Here is a 16,610-nt window from a genome sequence, read left to right as displayed (position 1 = left end):
TTTGATGTAAAAATCAATACAGCAACTTTTTATCTACTGATATCAGACAGGCTTGTCTAATTTTAATGTAACTAATAAAATGATGAGTTTTTTGTTGAGATACTAGTAAATTTTATTAAACTCTGAAATGAAACTTACTTTGGATTTTATCTCATTTTAGATTTCTCACAATGTGCAATAGACACTTTGGCAGTGTTGTTGCACAAACCATTCGGACTCAAAAAACAGATCAGTTTCCACTTTTCCTGATTATTATGGGAAAGCGATCATCTAATGAAGTGTTAAATGTGATACAAGGTAAAGTACATGTCAAAGGGAAATAGACCCTGGTGTATGTGGTGATCTGATAATTTTTATTTTCAGAGCTTAAAATATTGATAAATATTTTTGCATTTAAAAATACAGAATATCCTGAGGGAAGAACATCTTCAAAAATATAAAACTAAAAAAAACAAACTCACTGCAGTTGAGTCGAATGCAACTTATAGTGACCTCTCCTTGGGTTTCCAAGGCGGTATCACTACAGAAGTAAATTGCCCAACCTTACTTCTGAGGAGTGGCTGGTGGGTTTGAATTGCCAGCCTTCTGGTTAGCAGTCAAATAAATGCCTTAGGCACTATGCCACCAGAGCTTCTTCAAAAATATAGGTCCTATGAAAAATGAAATGCACTGCATGAAAATCTAACAGAAATATCTTAATAAAATTACACAGCCCCTGGGACATAGATTTTCAAGTTAAATGTTCACAATTGCTAAATTCTTTAAACTAGCATTTGAGTAATAATCAGGTGTCAAATATGACATTTCATATATATGTATATGTGTATATATGTGTGTGTGTGTGTGTGTAGTAATGTTGATTAGTTGAGAGAAATGCTTATCTTCAGTTATCTAGAAAATCTAGTGACTGTATGTTGCAAATCGAATAGTTCATGGTGGTAATTGTTTCTCCTTATTTGTGTGAATCCAAGCCTAGGATGCAGCCCTGAGGTGTGAACCTGTGATTTTAACCACAGTGCACATTCTTTACACAAAAATAAGTGAATTTTTCTCACTGTTACTAATGCACCCCAAGAATTAGTGTAAAATATTACCTTATCTATTCATGGTACAGTTTAAATCAAAAACAGTATATCTTCTCTATGCCACAGGAAAAAAGATTTTTCAAGCGCCCCAAGCTAAAGCTTACGTGGGATCTGGAATACTTCGTTTCTGCCTTCACTTAAGTCAGAAGTTCTACAGCAGATAATATGATAGGGGAAGGGGAGACAAATTCCAGCTTTTAAAAAACCTCCAGTAAAATGAAACCTGTCGTATTTTATCTTTTTTCTGTAACTAAAGCATAAGGTTAGTTTCATGAACAGTGTTAAAGGAGACCTACTGTGGGGGAGCTGATTTGCATAGGAAAAATGGATAATGAAGATAACATTTCATTGCTGCTTCTCCTGTCAGAGGTGATACTGCAATAGCTAATAGTTCTCAAAGTATGGTCCAGGGACCACTACCACCTTTCTTCCCCACCCCCCAACCCCCACAACCCAGGTCCCTAGACCTTTTTAGAGAATCCAGGAGGTCAATATTATTTTCATAATCACACTCAGATGTTATTTGCCTTTTTCACTGTGTTGACATTTACACTAGTGGTGCAAAAGCAATGGTGTGTAAAACTGCTGGCGCCTTAGCAGTAATCAAGGCCATGGCACAGAACTGTACCAGTAGTCATCATCATATTTTTCACCACCATGGACTCACAGTTTTTTTTTTTTTTAAAGCCATTTTAGAATCTCATTAATGAAGCACTAAAAATTACTACTTTCATTAAATCTCAAGCCTTTTAAGTTTGTATGAAACAATGGAAGATATACTTAAAGCACTTCTGCTGCATACTGTAAAGTACTTTATGGTAACTTCAGTTATAAGCTGAACTTTTTTTTTTTTTTGAAACCAAAGTCATTTTTACTTGAAAATATGACTGACAGACAAATTATGGTCATGTAGACTGGGCATTTGGCAAACAGTTTCTCCAAAATGAACAAAGTGAGTCTGTCACTTGAAGAAAAGTAATTGACGTTATTTGTTGCCAATGATGAAATTGGAGCTTTCAGAAGAAAATTTATATCTACCACCATAAGAATGACAGTGTAAATACTTTTCTGATATTAACAAATGTGATTATATATATATATATATATAATAATCTGAATGTGTCAGCATTCAGAAGAAATGTGTAACTCATTGAGCCTATATTTTCCAGATGACCAATGCATGATCATGCATCAGTAAAAGATCCATTCAAAGTACAAGATAGTCCAATGGATTTTAAAGTAACAAAATACATAGAGGTCACTGATACAGATTCAGATTTCACATTGCATCATTGAAGAAACTTCTACTTACCAGTTTGAGTATAGTGTCAAAAAAGAATATCCACAATTATCTTTTAAAACACTCTTCTTTCTTCCAATTACTTATCTGTGTAAGACCAAATTTCCTTGGTAAATGTCAACCAATGCAACATATTGTAATCAATTTAATGCAAAAGCAGATATGAAAATTCAGTTATCTTCTATTGAGATTAACACTAAAGAGATTTGTAAAAATGTTAAAACAGTGCTACCCTTCTCACTAAACTTTTGTTTTGTTTTGGAAAATACGGTCACTTTTTTATAAAAATGTGATATTTATATTAACATGTAGTTGGTTTGTTATTATTACTTTTAAATGAATTGATAAATAAATGTTTAAAATATTTCCATTTTAGTTTCTAATCCAGTAGGTGTTGATGGCTGTAATCCACATAAACAAAAGTTCTTTGGGGATCTTAATAGTTTTTAAGAACGTAAAGAGAGCCTAAGACCAAAAAGTTTGAGAACTGCTACCAAAAAAGCCAAATTTACTGCTATTGAGTTAATTCTGACTCAGAGTGACCCCATTTGGTTTCCGAGAGAGTAAATCTTTACCAAAGTAGATTGCCCCATTGTCCTTCCACAGAGAAGCTGGTGGGTTTGAACCACCAGCCCTCTGGTTAGCAGTCACATGCCTTAGGCACTGCACCACCAGAACTCCTTAAGAACTACTACAGTAGACTATAAATTGGCCCTAAGCTGCTTCAACTGGTACTTTTCTCCGTCTTTGACCATTAAAAGCTTAAGTGTAAAATACCTACAAGTACACTTTGGCAGTGGGTTCTTCCAGGTAAGGCTGAAGCATACCTGATGAGCAGTGACTTAAATCTGAAAATTAATGACCAGAATGTAGTCAGCTGTACAACTTTAGCATTTTCCAGGATTCCAGTACATTCCATAAAGTATTCATACTCCCTGCTCTGAACTATAGTCACTACAGTTTGCAAATGAGATATGGAAGCCCAGTAGCAAAATCTACACTAAAAATGTGCTAAACTTTTTTTTTAAATATCTTTTATTGAAATATAATTTATGCACAGTGAAATACACAAAACTAAAGTGACATGGGTCAATACATCCCCCCCGCGTCAATGTTCCCTCCCCTCCTCTCCCACCACTGGTAACCAACAAAGAAAATTTCCTTCCATATATAAACCATTCCTTGATTTTTCACATTAATGAACTAATACTGTATTTGTCCTTCTGTGATTGACTTATTTCACTCAGCAAAATGTCCTCTAAGTTGAGCCATGTTATGTGGTGTTTTTGTGCTAAACTTTTTCCCTTCTATTTATAATATAATATAAATAATATCTATTTATAATAATAACTACCAGTGATTGTATATACAGTATACTAGGACATTTATATTACTTCTAATCTTCCTAGGAGCTCTGGTAGCATAGTGCCTAAGGCACTTGACTGCTAAACAGAAGGCTGGTGGTTCAAACCCACCAGCCACTCCTCAGAAGGAAGGTTAGGCAATCTACTTCTATAGTGATACAGCCTCAGAACCCCAAGGAGGGGTCACTATGAGTCGGGTCTGACTCAGTGGCATATAACAACAACAATAACTAATCTTCCTGTTATTATTTCTAGTATTATCTCCCTTTTGTAGATAAAAAGTGATCTTTAGAGAGCTATACTCACTCATTTAGTAACTTATCCATTTATTTGTTTACTAAAGGAGCTGTGGTGGTATAGTGGTTAAGACATTTGGCTGCTAAGATTTACAGCCTTAGAAACCCAAATGGGGGTCCCTGTGAGTCAGAAACAACTCGATGGCAATGAATTTGGTTTTGGTGTGAAGTGGATGATTATTAAGTGCTAGACAATACTAACTGCTGGATCATTTAGCTTGTAAGTTGTGGAACTAGGGTTGGAACGATGACTACAGAACCAGTTCTGTTTCCCTAGTAGTATGATACCACCCCGAGATAACATTTGTCCTATACTCTTTTATTGAGAGAATAGTGCTAATGTGACCAAATTGGATTTTTTTTTTTTTTTTTGGGCTAACAACCAAAGTGGTTCCCTAACCCCATGATGCCAGTGGTCATAAGAAAAATTGGATAAACGGCCATCAAAAGATCAGGCAGTCGAGCCTTTCTCTGGAAAAGTACCAGCTTAGATGCTTGCTGTTCATTATCCTGTTGGTGGCCTTTTCATTAAGGATTTTTTCTTAGGCCCTGAAGAAAGACTCAGCTCTTTCTGCTTGTAATTTGAGAAAAGAGAAGAAAAATATCTTTATGTAGCCTCACACATTGCTTTTTTTGTAGATGCATACAAAACAAATAGCAAGGACTTGGTGCTTTCAGAAAATGGTATATATGTGCTATATGTTTGTTATCAGCTTAGACAGAGAATAAAACAACATTAAGGAAAAACAAACTTTTTAAATACCCTCTTCATAAATATTAAAGAGTTCTGGTGACACAGTGGTTAACACATTTGGCTGCTAACCAAAAGGTTGATAGTTCGAACTCACCAGCTGATCTGTAAGAGAAAGATGAAACAGTCTGCTTCTGTAAAGATTTGCAGCCTTGGAAACCATATGGAGTAGTTCGACTCTGTCCTAGAGGGTCACGATGAGTCAGAATTGACTTAATGGCGGTGGTTTTGATTGGTTTTCCTAAAGATTACTATATAGTAATCTGAAAGAAGCCAAAATGGAAATACATCAATTGGGCAGAAAAAGAAATCAGATTTTTTTCAGAAATTGAATTTTGTTTGTTTCACCAGGGCATTTTTAGTAACAAGAACTAATTCTAATTAAAGAACAGTATACTGAGGTGGCATTTGAGTCACGCCCATCTGTTTCAAAACCTGGCCCCGCCACTTAACCAGCTTGACCTTGGCTGTGCAGGTTACTTAAGCTCTGTAAACCTTGGTTTTCTTCTCTACAAAATCAAAATGATAATGATACCTTGGTTTTAAATGAGATGATATATATAAAATGCTTATACTTGTCACTGGCATATAAACAAATTGTAATTGTTGCCAGGGTTATTAATAGCTGTTTTCATAACTTGAAAGGGCTTTTGGTACTCATGACTTGGACATTCTTTGCAGTGCTAAAAATTCTTCTGATTAAGACATTGCTCCTTGGGATGTGCATATTCTGAAATTTCAACTGCCAGTATGCTGCTTTATTCTTTCTTATTGAAACGTTTCAATGAAAACATGAAAGTATTTTAATTAGATATTAGCATACTAATCTATTTTTTTTAGACTGTAGTTATTCCTTTCTGATTAATTCTAGAATGGCTTCCCATTTTTTAATAAATTTAATAATGTGAAGTTTGGCAATCTCCATGTGTTGCTAGGAAACACAACAGTGGATGAGTTAATGATGAGACTCATGGCTGCAATGGAGATCTTCACTGCCCAACAACAGGAAGATATAAAGGATGAGGTAAGGTCAAAAGTTAAGCAGGATTTTGATGAGTAATTGTCAAATGATGATATCTGCCCATGTCATGATTGATAAATAATATGTAGATACATTTCCAGATTGACTAACATCTTGTTATACCCTGAATCAGTTCATTCTTTTCATGACTCCAAGACCCAACAGTTTGTTTAAATATATGGACTACTTATACTTTGCTGGATTTGGGGGACTAGTGGGAGATCAATTTGCAGGACAGGAATTCTGAAGCATGGATACAGACGAATCTTCAGTCCAGGAAATCATGTGTACTATCCGGGTTTTATAACTCATTTTTAAGGTCCTATTACACCTTTGAAATATTTGTGAAGAACTGTGAGAATTAGTTTAAAAAAAAATCCAGATTTCTGAATTTCTCAATCCCTTAAGCATGTTCAGATGGTATAGATGATAGGAGACAGCAAATAAAATACTAATGACAGCAATGCTGAAAATAACAATTATAGTCAACACTTTCCTAAATATTTGTGATTTCTAGGTGCTTTATATATGTCATCTGATGTGATCTTCAAAACAACCCTATGAGGTTGTGTATCAGTCACAGTTCTGGCAAAGCAAGATGGCACCTTCAGACTGGGTAGTTTGAAAAGGGTCTAATAAAGGAACTAGTTATAAAGATGTGGGTAGGGTTTAAGGAAATCAACCAAAGATCATACAGTACTCCAGGGTTAAGGGAAGCCATTATCATCCCTAAACCTGAAGGCTTAGGAGAAGGTGCTATTAGGAGAGGACTTCTTTTTACTGAGGGATATAACCAACCTTCAGCGACCATAGTCTGATGATCTGCTAGTACTTCCTCTTGTCTAACCCAGCCAGAAGTTGAAGTCATTGATTTCATGGTTCAGTGATAGCATTCCAACTGTCCGTGTGGAAGACCAGTTTCATTTCCCAGCCAGTGCATCTCATACACAGCCACCACCTGTCGGTAGTGGCTTGCTTGTTGCTATGATACTGAACAGATATCAGCAAAGCTTCCAGACTAAGACAGACTAGAAAGAAAAATCTGGTGATCCACTTCCGAAAATCAGCCAGTGAAAACCCTCTGGATCATAGCCATCCCATCTGTATCTAATGTGGGGGATGGTGCAGAACAACACCAAATCAGAAGCTAGAAGGCAGGAGAGACGTCCTGGGCACAAAGCTAAGTGGAACATGGGTTTAGAGGGGCAAATCAAAGATAGTCTAGCAAAAATTGACACTCAGGTGACAAAACTGAGGGTCAAGAAGGATAAGTAATTTGCTCAAGGTACACAGCTTGTAAGGAACTGAGATAATAATCTCAAGTAATCATTAATATCTTACCAATCAAGATATTTCTGTATTTGGAAAACCAGTCTTAAGATTAAAAAATGGAACAAGTGTTAGCATTTGTTCATTTGAGATACAAAGTTCACAGATTTTTTTTAAATACACTTTTTATTTTGTTTATTTTCAATAACAAAAAATAAGGATTTCCATAGAACAAATAAAGGAGAGTTTGGTTTCTCAGCAAAGATAAAACATTTACAAATATAATGAGTGTTTTAAACAGAGAACCCTTTGTTGTTGTTAGGTGCCATTGAGTCAACTCTTACTCATAGCAACCACATGTACAACAGAAAAAAAATACTGCTGCCTGTTTCTGCACCAGCCTCACAATCCTTGCTATACCTGAGCCCATCATTGCAGCCACTGGGTCATTACATCTTGTTAAGGGCCTTCCCCTTTTTCACTAGCCCTCCGCTTTACCAAGCATGACATCCTTCTCCAGGGAATGGTCTTTTCTGACAACATGACCAAGGTAGGTGAGAGGAATCTGGCCAGTCTCACTTCCAAGGAGCATTCCAGCTGTACTTCTTTCAGGACAGATTTGTTCATTCTTCTGGTAGTCCATGATACTTTGAGTAACCTTCACCAACACCCCAACTCAAAAGCATCAACTCTTCTTCTGCCTTCTTTATTCATTGTCCAGCTTTCACATGCATAGGTTGTTGTTGTAATGTGCCGTCCAGTCGGACCCGACTCATAGCGACCCCTCCTTAGGTTTCCAGGGCAGTATCACTACGGAAGTAGATTGCCCCATCTTCCTTCTGAGGAGTGGCTGGAGGGTTTGAACCTCCAGCCTTCTGGTTAGCAGTCAAGTGCCTTAGGCACTACGCTACCAGAGCTCCCTCACATGCATATGCGGCTATTGAAAATACCATGGCTTGGATTTTTTGATCTTCAGAGAGACATCTTTGTTCTTCAGCACTTTAAAGAGGTCTTTTGCAGCAGATTTTCCCAGTGCAATACATCTGATGTCTTGACTGCTGCTTCCATTGGTGTTGACTGTGGAACCAAGTAATATGAAATCTTTGACAACTTCAATCTTTTCTCCATTTATAAGCATGTAAACAGTTTTAATAGAACCTCTGTACTATTGAATTTCACTGTATTTCCTTATCTCTGACTTCCAATAGACTGTGAGTTTGTTAAGAGCAAGGAAGGACTATTAATGTATTCATGTTTGTTGTGACTGTAACCCTATCCCCTGACAGTATACCTAGGACAAAGTAGGCACTTAATAAATATTTGTTGAATAGTTGAATAAATGAATACTTGGAAGGCTTTAGGTGAATAATGTGACGTGAAAAAATAATACTTGATCAGAATGGTGTAAAAACTGATATCCACATTAACAAATATGAAAATTTGTAGTGCTATAACTACTTTAGAGTGTTGATACTCGTAAGGTTTCTTTTATTGCTATAAAACTGTTGAGTTTGTAATTTTTCTTAATAGTCTTTCATTTACTCTGAAGGAAAGGCAATTGGATATAAGGTGAAAGATGTTTATCTGTTATTCTGTAAATTGACAGTGACATTTTAAAATAATGAAGTACTGTACTTAGGAATTTGTAATAATAGGTGTGTTGCCATTCAAGATTACATTTATCCTGAAACAGAGGCATTGATTGACAATAATGCACTAAACACATTCTTCAGCCATTTAAATCTTGAGTCTCATTAGTACCAGATTTACAGATTATGTTGTGTAATGATATGAGTGCACAATATTTGCATGCATATTCCAGTTCATTTTTTCATCTTAATTTGTGTTCCTTATAATTCATTGCTAAAGAAATTGACTTTAATTCCTTTAATACTGAGCACAAAATTTAATATGAGGGTTACATGAAAAATCCAAGACTCCATGTAATTGTAATTTTTATTGAAATTTAACTGCAAGAAGTAAGGATTTCTCTCTGATTTTAGAGTGTTTTCATGAAAGTTGTCATTAAGGTCATAAGTGAAGTTCCCAAGAAAACCTTTTTAAGGTTTAAAGCATTCTTTTGGAATATACATTGATTGTAATAATTTGGTACCAGCTAAATACATGACAAGAAACACTGTCCCTTGTAAATATGAATTTGGCTTTATTTGGGGGAAAAAATTGCAAATAGCACTTCATTTTAAGCTTGCAATTAAAATCAAATAGTCAACTTATTTGGAGAATGGCTTTCTAGGCCTGAATTTATTTAACCATGGTTAAGTTATATTAAGCACTGCAGTGACTCCCTTAATACAACTAAGGAAGCCTATAATGTATAAAGCTTTTATTAAATAAACTCCCAATCATTCTTCGGTGGCCCAGAGTAGGCTGACGTCTATATCTCTGACTCTTCCTAACTCTAATCAGAAAGTATGGATTATGTAAGCCTCTATTTTTCGTGTAACTTCTCCTAGCTTTCTTTTCAACATTTTCATTAATGTTATTACTTTGGTTTTGTTAGTTTACTCAGCATCTACCAAGTATACAGCACTGGGCTAGAGTCTGAGGTGCTTTACTGTAATGAGGGGTTATTGGCAAAGAGAGGGTAAGGAGAAAAGCAAGTGTTACTACGTGATGGTAACCACGTTTTAGTATCTCTTTTTTGCTTTACACCTGTTCCAAACAATAGATGCTTTCTAAAATGCAAATGTTTCCATTTTTTTTAGTATTTATTTTTACTCATAGGTAACTGACTCAACGGCACATAACAACAAACAACAACAATCTGGAAACCTCTGATATTCAAGAGTTTATTATACTTAGACTCAGAACTATTTATTGTTTCATTCATTTGTTCATTCACTCAACAATAATTTATTTAGAGTCAGGTATCCTACATGAAAAAATTACTCTCCTCTAGCCTAACCTCTGTAGTTAACTTGTATCTGAGGTGTAATCCACTGAATTGTCATAATCCAGATCCTAGAGATTAGGATAGTTACATTTCTTTGGTAATTCTAAAAATATATTTGTGTGGTTCATAAAAAATTATGCATAACCTTGTGAAAAATGGGAATTCCAGAACACTTAAATTTGCTTATGTAGAACCTATTCATAGACTAAGAAGCAGTTGTTCAAACACAACAAGGAGATAATGCATGGTGTAAAATCAGGAAAGTTGTGCGTCAGGGTTATATCTTTTCACTATACTTATTCAGTCTGTATGTTGAGCAAATAATCCAAGAATCTGGACTATATGAAGTAGAACATGGCATTAGGATTGCAAGGAGAATCATTAACAATCTACAATATACAGATGACACAACCTTGCTTGCTGAAAGCAAAGCCTTGAAGCACTTCATGATGAAGCTCAAAGACTACAATCTTCAGTATGGATTACACCTCAGCATAAAAAAAAAAAAAAAAAAAAAACCTAGAAGTCCTCACAATTGGACCAGAAAGCAATCATGATAAATGGAGAAAAGATTAAAGTTGTCAAGAATTTCATTTTATTTACTTAGATCTACATTCGATGCCACGGAAGCAGCTGTCAAGAAATCAAAGGATATATTGCATTGGGCAAATATGATGCAAAACACCTCTTGAAAATGTTTTTAAAAAAATCAGAGATGTCACTTTGAGGACTAAGGTGTGTGTGACCCAAGCCATGGTCTTTTAAATCACCTCATATGCATGCAAAAGCTGAACAATGAAAAAAGAAGACTGAAGAATTGATGCATTTGAATTATGGTGTTGGCGAAGAATATTGAATATGCCATGGATTGCCAGAAGAATGAACAAATTTGTCTTGGAAAAATGCAACCAAAAATGCTCCTTAGAAGTGAATGTGGTGAGAATTAATCTCACTTACTTGGGGCATGTTATCAGAAGGGACCAATCTCTGGAAAAGGACATCACACCAGGTAATGTTGAGGGTCAGCAAAAAAGAGGAAGAACTTCAACAAGATGATTGATAAAGTGGCTGTAACAATGAGCTCAAGCATACCTACTATTGTGAAGATGGCACAGGGCCAAGCAACATGTTGCTGTGGATCAGAACTGACTCAACAGCACTTAAGAACAACAAAAATAAGATTGTATCAGTGGGACAAGAGTAAAATAAAGCAGAATGATATTCTAGGGTGATTTGGGAGTTAAAAACTATCCTTCCACAGCACAAGGAAAGTATGTTGATTTATGTTTCCAAAGGAAATTGTTGTCTTTGTGATTTGTTACTTGAAACATGTAACTTTATCCCCTGTGCCTAGCCTTTGTCTACTGTTTTCAGCACTGCACTCATTTTTCTTTTCTCTGTTTAATATTTCATCATTGCCATATCCAGTCTCTAGAGTTAACAGTGACAAACAGGATACAGATTCTCACTTCTCTTAAAATGTTTTCTTTAAAACAGAAATAAGTCATCAAAAGTTACACAAAGAGTAATGTCTTTGTCCAAAAAAACTTTTTAAACAGAACAACCTCTAAAGGAGCCCTTTATTATTTTCTTTTATACATATACATACACATATACGTATACATATATGTATATGAATGAAACAAAGTTCTTTTTTTTGGTCAAAAGCCTTGTTAGAACTTTTTTGTGATGTGCCTATATATGAATTTATATGTTAGATACAAATAAACAAAAATTTAATATTTTTAACATCAAAATTTTACTCAAAATGCAAGTCCCAGAAGATCTACTACCCCAAAGTAACTTTGAGGAGACAGGGGTAACTGCATTAACTGTTAGCATTTAGAACACCAACTGGATAACTGAGATAGATGCCTTTCTATATGTATTTCCTTTCTTCTCAGAGAACAGGTGCCTTATCCAGTGATTTTTCTCTGTAGTTGATCAGACTCAGAAGCATAATGATGAAACAGTGTAATACATAATGCAAATTAGTATAACATAGCTCAAACTAGTTGTAATTAATATAAACAACTGAAAGAATTCTAGTGCTAGTAGCGAAGATACTACAACAGCTGATTCCAAATGTGTCATAAAAGAGGAAGGCTGGTGGTGCAGTGGTTAAGGCATTTGGCTGCCAGCCAGAAGGTTGGTGTTTCAAACCCACTAGCCTCTCTGTGAAAGAAAGCCTGTCTATGGAGCAGTCTGCTTCCACAAAGATGTATAGCCCTGGAAACCCCTTGGGGGGTCACTGTGAGTTGAAATCAACTCTGTGGCAGTGAGTTTGGTTTTGGTTTGAACATAAGAGACATTTTGATTAGGAGGTGACTATATAAGTTTTTCACTTACTTAATGATTATTTTGTATGTTGTGAGTTAGATTAGAACAGAGGCAGAATCTGTACTGATAAAAAACTGTGAGTTTGCAAGGAAGATGGTGGCTATATTCAGATGAAGAAGGTTGCACGTGAGTGTCAATCCACATGTAACATGATTATTCTTGAGTATCCTAAACCTATTGTATTACAGCTAAAAATATCATAGATTTTAATTTTAAGAATAAAATAAAATTTCTTTACGAGAAAAATCCTCAAAGGCTGAAACAGAGCATAATGAAATACTTTCTAGAGCAAAAGCAATGAAAAATGAATTAGGAATTTACTATTTTCTTCCAAAGAAAAGCAGTCCATCTTTAAACTTTGGCATGTGATAAAAGTATTGACTTAAAATCTGAAAAACCTTAAAGTAGCCTTTAATGAGAAATCTGTGCATAATTTGAGACCATGTTTGATCCAGATATTCAGACATACCTGAAAGAGCCAACAAGCACTTGTTTCTATTTTAGTAATCTCTAATTAGAACTTTTTTTTTTTTAACCTCTCATTTGTCAGTTTTTCATACTTTGGTGTCCTGTGCGTTGCTGTAATGCTGGACGTTATCCCACTGGTATTTCAAATACCAGCAGGGTCAGCATGGTGGTTTCAGCAGAGCTTCCAGACTGAGACTGACTAGAAAGAAGAACTGGTGATATACTGCTTGGGAAAAAAAAAAAAAAATTGGCCAGTGAAAACCTTATGAATAGCAGCAGAATACATTCTCTGATATAGTGTCAGGAGATGAGCCTCTCAGATTGGGGAAAAAAAAACTCAGAATATGACTGGGGAAGAGCTGCCTTACCAAAGTAGAGTCAGCCTTACTGATGTGAATGGAGTAAAGCTTTTGGGGCCTCCATTTGCTGATGTGGCACAACTCAAAATGAGAAGAAACAGCTGCATATATCCATTAATAATTAGAACATGAAATGTACAAAGTATGAAGCTAGGAAAATTAGGAGTTGACAAAAATGATATAGAATATGTAAAGATTGATTTCCTAGACATGAGTGAGCTGAAATGCACGGTACTGGCTCTTTTGAATTGAACAATCATGGGGTCCACTGTTTTATGAATGACAAACTGAAGAGGAATGACATTGCATTCATCGTCAGAAGAGAACATTTAAGATCTGTCCTGAAGTGCAGTAGGTCAGTGGTAAAATCATACCAATATGCCTACAAGGAAGACCAGTTAATATGACTATTACTCACACTCTCAGAAACATATATAGCAACTATACACATGGACTGTGCTAGATGAAATACACAGGAATCAAATCGACTACCTCTGTGGAAAGAAGTGATAGAGAAACTCAGTATCATCACTAGAACAAGGCCAGGGCTGACTGTGGAACAAACCATCAATTGCTCATGTGCAAGTTCAAGATGAAGCTTAAGAAAATTAAAACAAGTCCATGAGAGCCAAAGTATGACCTTCAGTATATCACAACTGAATTTAGAGACTATCTCAAGAATAAATTTGACACACTATACACTATTGACCAAAGACAAGATGAGTTGTAGGGTGACATCAAGGCATCATACATGAAGAAAATAAAAGGTCATTAAAGAGACAGGAAAGAAAGAAAAGACCAGAATGGATGTCAGAAGAGACTCTGAAACTTGCTCTTGAATATAGAGTAGCTAAAGCAAAAGGAAGAAGTGATGAAGTAAATGAGCTGAACAGAATATTTCAAAGGGCAAATTGAGAAGACAAAGTAAAATATAATATTAAAATGTACAAAGACCTGGAGTTAGAAAAACAAAAGAGAAGAACATACTCAGCATTTCTCAAGCTGAAAGAGCTGGAGAATAACTCAAGCTTTGAGTTGCAGTATTGATGGATTCTATGGGCAAAATACTGAACAACATACCAAAACCCTACAACCATCAAGGTCAATTCTGACTCATAGTGACCCCCATTGGGTTCCCAAGGCTGTAAATCTGTACAGAAGTAGATTGCCTCATCTTCCTCCCATAGAGCAGCTGGTGGGTTTGAACCACCAAGTTTCTGGTTAGCAGCCAAATGCCTTACCAACTATGCCACCAGACTCTTTAATTGAACACCGTAGGAAGCATCAAAAGAAAATGGAAGAGATACACAGAGTCACTGTATCAAAAAGAATTAGTTGACACTCCAGCCATTTCAGGAGGTAGCATATGATCAAGAACCAGGTATTGAAGGAAGAAGTCCATGCTGCACTGAAGGTATTGACAAAAAACAAGCATCCAGAAAATGACAGAATACTAATTGAGATGTTACAGCATATGGATGCAATGCTGGAAGCACTTGTCTATGACAAGAAATTTGGTGAATAGCTAGCTATCTGAGCAACTGACTGGAGGAAATCCAGATAGCTAGCTATTCCAGAGAAAGGTAATCTAACGGAATGTGGAAATTATAGAACAATATCAGTAGTGTCACATGAAAGTAAAATTATGCTGAACGTAATTCAAAATCAGTTACAGCAATACGTCAACAAAAGACTGCTAGAAATTCGCACTGGATTCAGAAGAGGGCATGGAACTAGGGATATCATTGCTGATGTCAGATCTTTTCTGAAAGTAGAGAATACCAGGAAGATGTTTGCCTGTGTTTTATTGACTGTGCAAAGGCATTCAACTATTTGAATCATAACAAACTATGGATAACATTGTAAAGAATGAGAATTCTAGAACACTTGTGCTTATGCAGAACCTGTACATAGACCAAAAGGCAGTTTTTTAAATAGAACAAGGGGATACTGAATGGTTTAAAATTAGGGAAGCTGTGCATCAGAGTTCTATCCTTTCACCATACTTATATTCAGTCTGCATGCTGGGCACATAATCTAAGAAACTGGATTATATGAAGAAGAATACAGCATCAGGATTGTAGATCTGTACAGAAGTAGATTGCCTCAGTAACAACCTGCAGTATGCAGATGACACAATTTTGCTGAAACTGAAGACTTGAAGCACTTACTGGTCAAAGATCAAAGACTACAGCCTCTATATGAATTACACCTCAACATAAAGAAAACAAATCCTCACAACTGAACCAGTAAGCAACATCATGATAAATGGAGAAAATATTGAAGCTGTCAAGGATTTCATTTTACTTGGATCCCAAATCAAAGCCCATGGAAGCAGCAGTTAAGAAATCAAAAGAAGTATTGCATTGGGCAAATCTACTGCAAAAGACCTTTTTAATATATTAAAAAGCAAAGATTATCATTTTGAAGATTAGGGTGTGCCTGACCCTAGCCATGGTATTTTCATTTGCCTCATAAGCATGTGAAAGCTGGATAGTGAATAAGGAAGAGTGAAGAAGAATTGATGTCTTGAATTACCGTATAAAACCAAAAACCAAACCCACTGCCATTGACTCAGTTCCAACTCATTGTAACCCCTTTTGGGTTTCCAAGGCTTTTATAGAAGAAGATTGCTTCATCTTCCTCTCATGGAGTAGCTGGTGGGTTTGAACCACTGACCCTCTGGTTAGCAGCCAGATGTCTTCTGCCTATGCCTTTGTATTATTATATCAAAAAAACAAAGAAAACTTACTGCTGTCAAGTGGATTCAATTCATAGCGACCCCTCCTTGGTTTCTGAAGGCAGTACCTCTACGGAAGTAGATTACCCAACCTTCTCCTTCCAAGAAGTGACTGGTGGGTTTGAGCCACTAGCCTTCTGGTTAGCAGTCAAATGTCTTAGACACTATACCACCAGAGCTCCCTTGAGTTATTATATAGGTGAAGAATATTAAATGTTCCACGGAGTGTCAGAAAAATGAACACATCTATCTTGGAAGAAATATAGCCAGAATGCTCCTTAAAAGCAAAGATGGAAGACTGCATCTCACATACTTTGGACAAGTGTGATCAGTCCCTGGAGAAAGACATCATGCTTGGTAAAGTTAGAGGATCAGTGAAAAAGAGATAGACCCTCAACAAGATGGATTGACAGTGGCTGCAACAATGGGCTTAAATATGAAGATTGTAAGGATGGCACCAAACCAGGCAGTGTTTCGTTCTGTTGTATGTAGGGTCACTATGAGTCAGAATCAACTTGATGGCACTTGACAACAACAACAAATAGGACTTATGTGTATTAGAAATAAAGAAAAGAAGTGGAATAATAACTAACTACAGCTCAAACTGGGAATCATCAAACTGAATATAAATAGCCTTGGTGGTTTATTGTGAACAATATCAATTACCTTCTGATAAGCTATTGTTGTTATTAAATATTATGGT

The 16,610-nt window shown here is 36.0% G+C and overlaps 1 protein-coding gene across 1 annotated transcript in view; it reads left to right on the top strand.

Annotated features, from left to right (window-relative positions):
- FAF1 (Fas associated factor 1) overlaps positions 1–16,610 on the top strand; it is a 734,611-nt gene that overhangs the window by 558,232 nt on the left and 159,769 nt on the right. The window contains exons 14-15 of the mRNA XM_042781660.1: positions 161–297; positions 5,732–5,820. Of these exons, the coding sequence (XP_042637594.1) occupies positions 161–297; positions 5,732–5,820 (226 nt within the window). The remainder of the gene's footprint in view (positions 1–160; positions 298–5,731; positions 5,821–16,610) is intronic.

This window comes from Orycteropus afer, unplaced genomic scaffold, assembly GCF_000298275.1.
Source record: "Orycteropus afer afer isolate SDZICR_OR568_19922 unplaced genomic scaffold, OryAfe1.0 scaffold00145, whole genome shotgun sequence".
Classification (NCBI taxonomy): domain Eukaryota; kingdom Metazoa; phylum Chordata; class Mammalia; order Tubulidentata; family Orycteropodidae; genus Orycteropus; species Orycteropus afer.
Note: the sequence above shows the minus strand (reverse complement) of the source record. Positions and strands in the feature narration are given on the sequence as shown.